Here is a 14,087-nt window from a genome sequence, read left to right on the forward strand (position 1 = left end):
TGCTTACAATGTACTTCCTGTTTACTTAGGTAATATATCCTTCTGGAGTCTTTGATGGAACTGAAGAAAGACAGTTTTATAACTATAAATGATAGATTAGATATAAAACTTTAGACTCACAAAGATAGGATGAATGTGTAGATTGAGTGTTTTCTTTAATTTGCCAAATATAGACTGAATACTTCATAATTTTTAAACATTTATTTATTATGTATACAATATTCTGTCTGTGTGTATGCCTGCAGGCCAGAAGAGGGCACCAGACCCCATTACAGATGGTTGTGAGCCACCATGTGGTTGCTGGGAAACTCAGGACTTTTGGAAGAACAGGCAATGCTCTTAACCTCTGAGCCATCTCTGCAGCCCCCTTAACTATAATTTTTGCTTGATAACCATTTTGTTATATGTAATTTTACTACTTTAAAGTTAAAACATTTTAATTTGAACAGAAAATGGAAAATGGTGTGGGAAGTCCTTCTGTATATGTGTTGCTTTCATTGGTTAATGAATAAAAAAGCTGCTTTGGCCTGTGATAGGGCAGAGTAAAGTCAGGCAGAAAATCTAAACAGAGATGTAGAGAGATAGTAGGCAGAGTCAGGGAGATGCCACTGAGCTGCCAGAAGAGAAAGATGCTAGCTGCCAGTTGGAACCTTGCCGGTAGGCCACAACATCATATTGATGCACAGATTAATTAATTAATGGAAATGGATTAGTTAAGGATATAAGAGCTAGCTAGAAATATGCTTAAGCTATTGGCCAAACAGTATTGAAAATAATATAGTTTCTGTGTGGTTATTTCAAGTCTGGGCAGCCAGAAATGAACAAGCATCTGCCAACAGGAAAATGAGAGAATGTGTTTTATTTTTCTGTTTGTGAGTCCGTCACCTCACTTAGCACAGTAGTTCCCAGTTCTACCTATTTAACTGCTACTCCCCTGCTTTCAGTTTTCTTTATGGCTGAGTGGAATTTCACAGTGCAGATGAAAAAAAAATGGAATTAATTTTTAAAGAAAATTCAGAATTTTAAATATAGATTTACCTATAAGATGTGAAAGTAGAAAAGAAGTGGGGAATAAGAGGAAGTGATGCAAAGGGGGCATAGGAAGGAATGATGAAATAATATTAAAACAGAATAGGGTACTGCTTGGGAGAGTAAGGGTACCAACGAGAGTGGGGAGGGAGACAGAGGAGGGCAGTGGATGAGGGGGCAAGACTAAAGTATAATGCATGTAGGATTGGAGATTAAATGATACCTCATAATTTGTGTACTGTTTTACAAATACAGTATGTTCCATCTGCTTCATCTATTCATCTGAGTGATCTGCTAAGTGATTATTTTTGTTATTATTATTGTCTATTGTGAGCAGTGCTTAATATCTTTTTGGATTCTGATTTCAATTTTGTTTTTCCTAGTGTTAGTTAAAGTTGGGATTCGGGTCCCATTGTCCTTAATTTCAATAGTTGTTTGGATAAATACTGAGAAGTGTGGCTGATGGGTTGTAAAGAAATGCCCCTGGGCCTCAGAGAGTGAAATGTCCAATTTAGCTATTGGTTTTGATGACATTCAAATTTGTTCAAGTTCTTCATACCAGCAAAGACAAAGGCAGCTATATCATAATATATTTAATTTTCTAGAAATGATTATAAAAAACCACTCACATTTTTAATTGGAAAACATAGTTTATAAAATATGTATATATTATTATTTCAACAATATAAAAGACATTTTACAAGAAATATTAGGAAAAACTACAACAAAAGTTACCAGTGTATAGTATATTGGTGATTTCTTTGGTTATCCTTTCAATTGTGAAAATGTTCTATATTGCTAACACATTGTCTTTGATATAAAAGATTAATTTTTAAATAATCTTTTATGTAATCATACTTCTTATTCACAGTATTATGAAAACTTTGTATCATACATTTCAGAATTAACTTTCTCAGTGCCCTAATCTCTGAGAAGCAAGGATCCTGAGTTGAACTTTTTGTTTACTTACTTTTGGTTATTTATTTATTTATTTATTTATTTATTTATTTATTTTTGAGACTGGATTTCCCTGTGTAGCTCTGGCTGTTCTCGAACTAGCTCTATAAAACCACACTGACCTCAGACTCACAGAGATCTGCCTGCCTCTGCCTCCCCAGGATTAAAGATGTGCACCACCTAAGAGAGAGGCATCAAATTTCATTCTTTTTGTTTGTTTTTTTTTTTTTTTTTTTTAGACAAGGTTTCTTTGTATATCTATGGCTGTTCTAGAATTCACTCTAGGCTGGCCTCAAACTCTCAGAGACCCACGTGCCTCTGCCTCCTTGAGTTCTGGGATTAAAGGCCTGGGCCACCATCTCCCAATCTTTCATTCCTTCTTTATCAGCATCATATCTTTCTTGAATTTCTCTTTCTGTTAAATTATCATTATGATAAGAAAATCCAGTCCCTTGAGAGTGTCTCTCAAGACCACACCACAATGCATAAGTAGTTATAAGTGGTCCCTGGCTACAAAAGGAAGTAACTTGACAGTTTTATCTCTACCTTTTTATTGTTTTGGTGATCACGAGATTGTTCTGGGTAGCTACACATACTAAAAATCTAAGAGTGCAAAGTAGGTTGTTGTATTTAATCCCAGGAATAATTTGCTAAGGTGAAAATTATATTATCAAATTTCAGATGATACAGGGGAATACAAAAAACTTGCTAAGATTTATACCACCACATAAATAGTAAAAACATAATTCAAATCAGGTTCAAAACGATTCTAAATTCAAATCTACTACTCAAAATTTATATGAGGAGCAAGGGGAGACAAAGGTAGCTAGTTTTTATTCCAGACTTTCTCTCCAACAGCACCTTTTAAGTGTCGTTTATTAAATCTCTTTCATTGAAACAATTTCACTTTCAAAAGTCACCAGCTAAAAAAAAATTTTTTTTTAATTTTTAAAAAGTCAGCATCTTCATTTTATCAACATGGCTTGAACTTGTAGATCCAGCACACTCTCAGCCTGGACAACCTTTCTGCGATATGCAGACTATGAAGGAAGATGATAGTTGAGCGATGCCTTTGTTGTGAGTTGGGAACAGCTGACACACCACAGGTCTTCCATGAATTCAACAGGAAAGCAAATACAGGTGAAGCCAGGCTGGCACAGAAACCCTGAATTTCATCTTCTCTGATGACCTACTTGGCCAGGTTATGACAGAGGTGACCCCATCTGTTGAATCATGTGACTACTTAGTAGTCGTTCCTTAAATAAATTGCTATCTGGAAAATTTCCTTGAAATCAATAAGCTTAATATTCATGTGTATCATCCTGTATATACAATTAGAAGAATGAAATCTGATTGAAATACAATTTAAATCTTCACGTAAGAAAAGAATGTGCACGACTTTTGTTCTCTTAGATCTGGTTTCTAAACAAAGTGTAGCAAATAAAGTAATAGGTGGCTATTTATGCTGTGACACATATGTTGACTTACAACAACTCTCAGAGGAACCCTTCAGAGAACAACTGTGGAATTCATCTGTTCCCTAACACTCTACTTGAGGACACAATTCCCTTTAAACTCAATTATGTCACATCTGAATGCTTTGATAACCTGCTAGAACTAGCAGACATAGTGTTATTACTGAGATAGAGAAAGGGGAGACCCCAGAGCCGCTATCAGGTTCTTTCGTTTCTCTGCAATCAGCCCCTTCATATCCCTGATAACAGTGGCACAGGAAGTTCTCCGCCATCCCAGCTAGGTCTGCCTCTGATGCTCTTCCCTTCACTATGAACTCTCCGTCCTCAGAGGCTTCTATGCGGTAACTGTCAGGGTTCAAGTGGAGGTAATGAGGTGCTTTCCATGTCTTCCGTATGCACCTCCCATTATTCTTGCAAAGGTGATGACTGCATACCTCAACTGCTCTGGTCACATTGATTATGTATTTCCCAAAATCCGAATTCACAAAGCGGTTGACCTTCGTACAGTTCTCCTGAGAAGGCATGAAAACAATTGGATCAGATATTTTAGACCCAGAAGGCAGCTCTTTAGACTGGGCTAAAACCGGATGGCTTTGTCCTGGTGGGTAAACTCTTGGACCCTACTATAGCCCAAAGGTCTCATCTCAGAAGTGAAAAAGAACCTAGAGGCAGGAGATGTAACAGTAAGGCAGAGTAACTGAGTCAGAAAACCAGCCGGAGTCAACATGGAGGTCCTTGTTTTTCTTCAGTTTATGCATCTTTTCCTTTTCCTTCTAGCTCTCAAGGCAATGAGCAGCCTGAGAAAGAAAGAAACACAAAGAAAGCGGAATCCACACCAGAGCTGCTGCCAGGCTGCCTCTCAGGGCTGAGTTGTTCTTTCTGGTTGAGTTCCCCTGCTGGTCACATTGGACAGCAGAGGAGAGGGTGCCTGAACTGGCCTTGTCCCATAGTCACACTGATGAATATCTCAAATATCACCATAGAACCTTCGTCCGGCGATGGATGGAGATAGAGACAGAAACCCACATCAGAACACTGGACTGAGCTCCTAAGGTCCAGTTGAAGAGCAGAAGGAGGGAGAAGATGAGCAAGGAAATCAGGACCACGAGGGGTGCGCCCACCCACTGAGACAGTGTGCCTGATCTAATGGGAGCTCACCAAATCCAACTGGACTGGGACTGAACGAGCATGTAATCAAACCGGACTCTCTGAATGTGGCTGACAATGGGAGCGGACTGAGAAGCCATTGATTGTGGCACCGGGACTTGTTTCTACTGCATGTACTGGCTTTTTTGGGACCCTAGTCTATTTGGATGCACACCTTCCTAGGCTTGGATCGCTTGGACTTCCCACAGGGCAGGGTACCCTGCCATCTCTTAAGACTGGATGGGGAGAAAGGTGGGTGAGTGGGGGAGTGGAAGGGGTATGGGAGGAGGGGAGGAAGTGGAAATTTTTGAATGGGAAAATAAAAAAAAAAGAAGTGAAAAAAAAAGAAGAAGAAGAAAAGTTCAGACTTACTGTTGACCCTAGAGCATTCTGGACTTCTCAGTTACTTATACTTAAACATAACCTGTTGCAGGTTCTACTCCTACACACAACCAGATACAGGAAAGCTGGAAACACTGGGTCATTTGTGTGTGTTTTCTAGTACGTGTTCTACATAGGAGTCACCTAGGTTGTGTATACTATTTCCTGAAGAAATACTTCCTCATGAGTCAGCAGCTAAACCTGTGGCTCTCTGAATATGCTCATAGATGTGTGTGATAGCTATTCTTCAATATCAACTTGGCTACATCTGGAATTAACTTCTGTGGGAACTCCTTCAGCCAATAGCCTTTAAGATACTGGCTCACTTTGGACGTGGTCTCATGTACTATAAATGCAGATGAAAAGCATGCACAGGCCTCTTGGCTGCTGGATTCAGTTCCAGTTCCCAGCACACACAGAGGACTGTGGACTGCAACTCTGTGACTTTATCCCCAAATAAATAAACCTCTCTGATACTCCATTCTGGGCTACTGTGGAACTCTTTTGTATGTCAGCAATTAACTAAAACTCAAATGACTGGGCACACACCTGTGGGGGATTTTTTTTCTTAATTAAATCATTTGAAGTGGGAAGAACCACTTCTAATCTGGATGTTTGAGGTGGGAAGATCCATTTTTAATCAGGACCACACCTTTCTGGCAGCCTATATAAAGGACATAGAAAATGAAAGCAAGCTCTCTCTTTGCCTGTTTGCTCTAACTCACTGGAAAGCCCACCCCTTCACACCAATTAGATCCTACTCCTTCAGGATTCCGGCATATACTGAAGACAAGCTGAGACATCCAGCTTCATGGACTGAATAACTCCTGAATTCTTTTTTTAATTAATTAATTTATTTATTAAAAATGTCCACCTCCTCCCATTTCCCTCCCACTCCCTCCCCTCCCTCCCCCCTCCCTTTCCAGTCCTAAGAGCAGTCAGGTTTCCTTGAACTTTCTGTTGGTAGACAGTCATTGGTGGACTAGCTAAAGCACAGCCTACAAGCCATTCTAATAAATCCCCTTTGTGTATGTAAATATAAATAGACTTGGACTATTGGATGTATATTCATTCTATAGGTTCTAGAGAATCCTGACACACCGAACAGATATAAAACCATGCAATTTCTGCTTTCGCAATTTCTTTAGGAATAACTATAGATTACTTCAGTGAGCACGGTTGCAAATACTTTCATGAACATTGTGTCAATAGTAACAAATTGAGCCAGTAAAGTTCTAAAAATAAAATTAATATAGACTTATTTTTTCAATTTAACCCAGATTTAAAGGATACAATCTTGACAAGTCTGGGTTAAACGTGTTATAGCAATGCTTCAGGCAAGTAAAATGAAGAACAACTGGAGATAAATAAGAGACTGCAATTAATGTGGCTTAAAGAAAGTCAGAAGAGTTCTTGAAGTAAATGCTGTTTCAGCTGGGAAAAACTTAAAAATATATCTTAATCTTGTTTTAAAGGCTATCAATTTTCAGCTGGCTACTCTACAAAAGAAATACTTTCAATAGGAAGGTTTAAAAGTTAGCATCTTTTTCTAGCTCTCCAGGTAGGATGCACTATTTCATGTAGTAGGTCAAGGCAAGGGATCCAGTCTCAGAGATCTGTGGTCGTTAATAACAGTTCTACTACGAAGTAGGCTGAACACCTAATGACCTCCTTGATTTCCCCCTCCTGTCTCCTTCTCTATAGTTGAAGAGAATAGTCATTAGCTGACATGACCAGTAAGTGAGCAGATCCAAAACACACAGAAAGCCTGTCTTAATACGTGATAAACATCAAATAAATATCAGTGTTATGATTACTGTCTTTTTATTATTTTTAGCCTTATCTAAGTACTAAGTGCTGATTTTTTACTTTAACTCTAAATCTGGCTTGCTGTGGGAATCCTGAGAGTTTTGATTGGGGTAATGTGTACAGGAAAGAAGAACAGTATACCCTGGAGGTACTGACTTACCACAGATGCAGTTAAATTCATGTCTCCCCAAATGACAAAGCCTGCAGCTCCCAGCGCAGCGCTTTCTCCTATGGTACTTATTAGATCTTGCTAGATGGGAGAGAACAAAGTTAATTAGTCATTCGAAGGTGTATCCACTCACCAGGAATTAAGATTTCAGGCTGAGCCCAAATACACCCTAGATATCATCCCCTGCTTTCTTAGAGTGACCTACATATATACAACAGTGTGCTTGCTTATGTACGTGTGTGTGTGAGTGTGTGTGTGTGTGTGTGTTTAGGTAGAGTCTCACTGAGTAACCTTGACTGTTCCAGAACTCACCATATAGATCAGGCTGAACTCAAACTCATAGAGATCCTCCTGCCTTTGCCTCTAAATTCTGGGATTAATAGCATGTACTACCCAAGAAAACCCACAGAATCAACTCCACAATACTCATGAGAGCTCATAGGGACTGGATCAACAACCAGGGAGCATGCAAGGGTCTGACCTAGACCCTCTCCATATATGTTATGGTTGTGTAGCTTGGTCTTCTTGTAAAACTAAAAAAAATAAAAGTGAGAGAGGGCCTGTCTCTGATTCTTTTGCCTCTTTTGGGGATCTTTTTCTCCTACTGGGTTGCCTCATCCAGCCTTAGTATGAGGGGAGGTACCTAGTCTTATTGGTTGATTTTCCTGGGAGGCCTGCTCTTGTCTGAAGGGAAAGAAGGAGGAGGAGTGGCTCTGGGAGAGGTGGGAGGTTGGGGGAAGGAACTGGGAGAAGAGGATAGAGGCGAAATTGATATAGGGATGTAATGTATTAGAGAAGAATAAACAAATATGTATTTAAAAATACTGCATCTTAATAGTCAGGATATTACTTTTTAAACAATTAGTATATAAATAGCCACCAACAGTTGTTTATTTGAAATTGACTGGGGATATTTGCTCAGAAGCTAACTATATGTATAAATACATAAACAGAACCCAAAGAATTTCCTTTCTGTAAAGCAAGCCTTTTAGCTCTAATCTACTACCGACCTCTGACCTCTGCGGAGCTTCACAAGTACAGTCACTCAGGTAACCCTGTGTCCTTTTGAACTCAGAACCAGGCAAGGATACAGCGCTTAGTGTCTCCAGGCTCTGACTTTGTCCATTCTTTATATTTGGCCCCTGAAATGCTCTATATTTAATTTCTAAGTACTGGATATAATGGGTTTTATCTATGTATGATTAATCTAAGCAATGACAAATCCACAAGGATTTCTCTCAATATGGCTAAAATAAATGAAATGAGGGTTTCAGAAGTAAAAATTGGTGTTTTATCATTCAAAGATTACCTTAGTGCCAGAGATGACTGTGGACCAAGGGAACACAGAGGGAAATAAGACTTAGGCACATACTGCTGGTTTCCTAGCTTATTAAATTGTAATACATTCTCCCTCTAATGAAGGTTGCTAAACACTTAACTTTTACTCCAAAGATAAATTTCCATAAGTTAAGTAATAGAAAATGGTGAGTTGGATGAAAAAAAACAAACAAAAAAATCAAACAATCTTTATTTTGCCTACTTTATCATATCAATACCTGAGGAATTTCTCTTCTCCTGACACATCTATAGTCCATCGTTCAAATTAACAGTTTTACAATGTCTATCTTAAAACAGATTTTACGAACATTTTTCTGGAGACATTTGAAATGTGAAGAGAGACTTAGGTTTGAATTGACTTACCTCTCTGGTTCATATCCATTTCTGTTCTCCAAGACTATAATATCAGACAGCCCACAAAACAAAAAGTGTGGCGGGGGTTTCTTTGGGGCTCAAAGGAGATGATATACTCAAGAGGATTTTGAAAATTGTCAAGAGGCTGGTGAATGCAAGCAGAATCACCTATGCAGTGCTCAGATTGCAGACTGCAGGATGTACAACTGTTGACTCAAAAAGCATAAAAAAGAAAATCTCAGACCACTGACTTCGAAAGAACCGTGAGACCAGCAAGAGGACAATCACGGTGTGTGGTCAGAAGGAAGTCTCCAAGAGCCTGCTTAGGATTAAGGCGGTGTTATCAAAGAAGGAATGGGACATAGCACTTATATCATATATGTGTTTATGTCATTGATTTACATTCACTAAATATGGAAGCTACAGATATATGTCATGACAGCCATACCTTCTAAGGTTATATTGGTTTATTTTAAGTATGTCATTCTTTTAGTATCATTATGAAATAGCATTTACTGGGACAGATCAAAGACATAACTGTCTTCAAGAACATCTTGACCAAAAACAAAGGGGGAGCATCATTTAAAAAAAAAAAAAGTTAGCATCCTATTAGTTCACTGTCATCTGGCAAAGTTCAAAGCGATAAATGAATCACAGACCAGGTATGATCTGAAGACCAGAAAAATAAAGGCACTAAGGAAGCCATTTAGAGAACACCTCTGGGAGTGTACAGGGACCGCCTAAGAGTTGGAACCTCACACATGGCATCACATGAACATAGAAGCAAAGGAACAAAGCGGCTCTAGCAAAAATGAGCCTCTGAGTCCCAGTGCAGCCTCTGCTTTTGCCCATGATCCTCAAATTCAAATCAGTGTTTCAGAAGTTAATAAGTACTTTGGTTACTGGACAAAGAAAAAGAACCAATCTAGAATTAGCCAGAAGATTTCCTCCATCCATGCTAGCTAACTTTCATAGTGACAAGATGGTATGCAAGCTACTGGAGAAGAAAAAAATATCAATGGTCTTACCCATCACAGTACTGGGTAACACTGCTACAATACTGACCACCCTGGCAAGATGTGCCCAATGGTACAATAACGTCACAACTGTTAGAAGGTTAATCAACCACTTTATGCTTGGATTTGTAGCCCACTCAACAAGAGGGAAATCAGGTATAGTAATGTAAACCTGGTCGAAGAAGGTTTGTAAGCCTGAGAAGGTCATAGGTCCTAGAGAGAAACCAACCAACCACTGCAATTTGCTAAGTGATCATATTGTCAAACTTGTATTTTTTCACTTGTATTTATTATATCCACAAATATGTGCTACTGATAACTTTGGTCATAGAAGTTTGTTTTTGCAGTGAACAGTGGATTAGACAAACTCATAACTGTTTAAAGTGCTGAGAATAAGAGTCTGCAAGTGCTCAGCTCTCATTGGGACATCATGTCAGCTCTCCACACCCTCTATCATTCGAACATTCAGGTAGCATCACGGTACTGGGGACAGAAAGAATGCAAGAGCTGGTAGGTGAGCGGGAATGGATGGAAATGCTGCCTCCTCTACATGGTGAATCTATTGAATTTATGAACTCACAACAGCTATGGTTTCCTGCATAAGATCAAACTAGTTAAAATTACAGTCTGATAGGGGCCAGGCAGCTCATGTGGTTCCACTCCTAGCTTAGGAGCTGTTAACAGTTGGTGGTTTTTAGATACACAGGGCATCTTGTTTTCTTGGAGAGTGTGGCCACTAGTAAGTTGCTCCAGGGTATAGCCATGTAAAACCAGGTATCACTAACTTGACTAAAAAAGGGGGGGGGACTTGAAATAGAAGGGATAAGTATGGAAGAGACCATCAAGGAGAGTTGAGGGACAAAGTGGAAGGTGGATATAATCAGATTACATTGTATGTATGTAAGGGGGAAGTAGAGGAAAGGATACCTAGAAGAAATCTTCCTCCAAACTTGGTTTTTGGTCCCTGGTGCCTACCAAATTTTATGTTAGAAAATCATCTACTAGTGAGAGACATAATGGAAAAACAGTAACTTAAAGAACTTACTTTGTATGTTGCCAGAGAAACGAATTACTCACAGAGAAACATTTAAATCTTCACCCACAGAAACACTTTTCATTGTTTTTATAAAGCATAACATCATATTATGTCTAGATTTAATTTACATCTTGGTGGTACTAGCCATCTTCCTGATGGAATGGGATGGTACTGACTCTCTATTATTTCCCCAAAGCCATGGCTGCTGCCTGGGATTCTTAGGGAGTCCATGGCTAAGTGCTTCAAGGCTTTGAAACTTGTTTTAACATGACAGCTACTCCACATGTATTTCTAAAGGGATTCAAATTTTTACACACCTTTTCTCGTTTGGTTTTTATCATACTTCTGTTAGATCAGTGGAGTAGCGATAGTGGCTTCATCCCCAGTTTCTGTGTTAAGAACTGAGACACTGGATTCTGGGAAGGGTAAGAGATTTGCTACCATCTCCACCTGTATACATGCATGCATTCTAAACTGTAGACATATTTGAGAAAGAAATGGAAGCCCCTCATATTCATTCAGAGTTTAAAGTAGACAAACATCACATTTTTTAAATTGTGAGTAGATTTTTGTGGTAGATTGAGTGCAGTGGTGTGTATGCTGATGTTTTCAGTCACAAAGCTGCCCTTTCAGAATGAGAAGAGCCCCAAGTGCTGGTCCTACTTTCCTGAGAGGAAAGAGTAGCACTTCTGAACTATTGGTATAAAAACAAAAGTGACCCAAGCCATGAGCAATGTACAGAATGAGCCAACACACTAAGTTGCTTTTCTAAATGAGCATGGTTCCTCTAAATTTTAGGTTTTTATTTTCAAAAATAAATTAATCATCACTGAAGAAAGGAACATTAGGAAGCTAAATATACAAATATATATACAAAGAAAGAAAGTTAAAACATACTTTCTGATATAAATGTGTGTATATACCATATATATATGTGTGTGTGTGTGTATACCATATATACATACAAATGCTCTATTTTACTTTCCAATGCCAGAGTCAGTATTATCCTGTAAAATTTTAGATAACTTTTCCAAACTCCCAGCAAAAATCTCTTGCCATTCTCAATTCAGTATTCACAGATGACTTTTGTGAGTAGTATGAGTCCCAGCCCATTGTGAAGGCTTTCACCTTCTGCATAGTGATAAAGCCACAGAATTTCCACATCTCCCACCGGTGAGCTCCTTCTTCTCCTTCAAATGGGCATGCATGGTAAAGCCCAGACCTGAGGGCTTTCTACACATTCACTTGAGGATGTCAAGCACTCGGAGCATCTCTTGCCTTTTAGCCATCTGGTCCACTGATATTTATAATTGAGGAATGAGAAGAAGCACCTCTGTTGAAATATCTTAAACCCTTGGTGGCAAGTAAAATACTAAAATACTATTGCATTATGAAACAATGGCTGAAACAGGTTGCAAGTTTTCTTGGTGCAGAAAAAAATATATAGATCAGTACCCAAATCCACTCTTTGTCTTGGAAGTTTCTGTTTAAATGACTGGAGCAACAAAGGAAGAGAAAATTGGGCTGAAAGTTGGCCAAGTTTAAAGGTTACTCATCCTGGAACCGATGAGATCTCTGGCAACATATATATCTTGGGTGAAAATAATCAGGTACAAAGACAGTTTTTCTCAGAGCTTTAACCTGGGTTATGAAGCTACTCATGGTTACCATTGAATTTACAAGTCCAGTTTTCCATGAACAGTTTTCAGAGAGGCAACTAGGTCTAAGATGGTTCTGCCAATTTATGATTGTTTCATACTTTAAAACTGCTTTTAAATTAATGATAATTTTAAACCATTACAGGCATGAATATAGCTTACTTAGTAAAAGCTGGTATTACATATCTAAAAGAAAACAAATTCTCCTCTCTTTGTATTTAAAATGATGAAGCCAGAAGCAGGGATGTCTTTCATTCTATGTTCAAAATGCACTCTAATTTCTTAGCTTGCTAAGCACATACTGTTTCAATAATATTCCACAACAGCCAGTCACAGGGCATTCAGTAGCTACTAGCCTCATATGTTAGCTCTTTCACACCTTGGTGTGTCCTTTAATAACAGTGTTAACAAACAAGACAACAAAATTTAGTTGCATAAAGAAAGAGTCTAAGCAGACCAGTACTCTAGAAAGAATAAGATGATAGGCATGATTAAGAAGAAAAATTATCTTTTAGAGATGCAGCCGAAATCCTCCACCATGAGACAAGGAAAGTCTTACCCTAGAAAGAAAGAGCAGAGGTTCATCTCTGTAGCCCAGTCGTGTGTAGATGAATACAGGCAGAGCATAATCATGTGATGTCATGGTAGAGATCCTCATTGATTCATATACCCGAAATTGAGAGAAGTGCAAAGTACGTTCACTGTCTCTCAAGGATTTCTTGATACTAATAGCAGGATACAGAGAAGTACTGCTGTTCCAGAGCCAAGATAGTTCATCATTCCGCAGAACTTCCTCTTCTGGGCATGATCCAGTATAGTTTGCATCATAAAAATTATAATTGTGGCAATCGGGATATAAATAATAACCCCAAAGGCCTTTGGGTCGACTTCTGATTCCCAGTTTGATAGTTTCCTCCATGAAAGCTTTTGCACTTTTCTCAAAGGTTGCTTTGGCAAGATTTTCAATATCAGCAGCTGATATGTTCTTTTTCATGTCAGAAATAAGTATTCTTGACTTTTGTCTGTAGATATCCTTTGAATCCCAGTTACGGGCCCACTGTGGGCGCCAATATTCCCAGTCTATAACAGCAAGTCCACTGAAGTTTTCACCAGGGATGTAATAGTTAATATCCTGGGCAGCCTTTTTCAGATGTAATTGTAAGCTTGTGTTTTGTGGGAGACCCCCATTGATGGGGACCCCTCTTGATGTATACCATGGGTAATATCCCAACTTGTTGGCATAAAATATAGTAACATTTTGCTCCCCATTTTTGAGTCGAGGGCTTCCAATCATCTGAAACATTTTCAAATTCAGTGTGAAATTATATTTTATCAAACACAGATCTGTTGGTGCATTCCAAGCAGCTATAAAAGGCTTCCTTTGGTAAATTGGAAGTCGGGCAGGTTTTAGAGATGAGACAGACTTCAGGATAAAAAATATGAGCAGCCCTAATGGAAGATGTACTGGCTGAACAACATGGAGCCTTAATTTTCCTTGAGATAACAGTTTCATGATAAGATGGGAACTTACACCACTTCTTCTTTAGTGTACCCCAGAAGGCCTGTGGAGAGATTTAATTTTCTGTTAGTGATAACTTGAAAAGGATGGATGCTGTTAATTCTTTTCTTTGTATTTTCAAAGCACATTTATTTTAAAGTCATAATGATTTCTATAAATGAACTGAGATGTAAAATCAAGTGTTATGGTCAGGTTTCTAC

At 38.6% G+C, this 14,087-nt stretch overlaps 1 protein-coding gene across 1 annotated transcript; it reads right to left on the reverse strand.

Annotated features, from left to right (window-relative positions):
* Window positions 1–3,571: 3,571 nt before the first annotated feature.
* Window positions 3,572–13,881, reverse strand: LOC130875963 (hyaluronidase-4). Its single transcript, XM_057772694.1, has 3 exons — window positions 12,928–13,881; window positions 6,958–7,047; window positions 3,572–3,973 (listed from the first exon to the last, which is right to left on the reverse strand). The coding sequence occupies exons 1-3, from the start codon at window positions 13,879–13,881 to the stop codon at window positions 3,572–3,574; spliced, it is 1,446 nt and encodes a 481-aa protein (XP_057628677.1).
* Window positions 13,882–14,087: the final 206 nt, after the last annotated feature.

The sequence above is a fragment of the Chionomys nivalis genome, chromosome 1 (genome assembly GCF_950005125.1).
Source record: "Chionomys nivalis chromosome 1, mChiNiv1.1, whole genome shotgun sequence".
NCBI lineage: Eukaryota > Metazoa > Chordata > Mammalia > Rodentia > Cricetidae > Chionomys > Chionomys nivalis.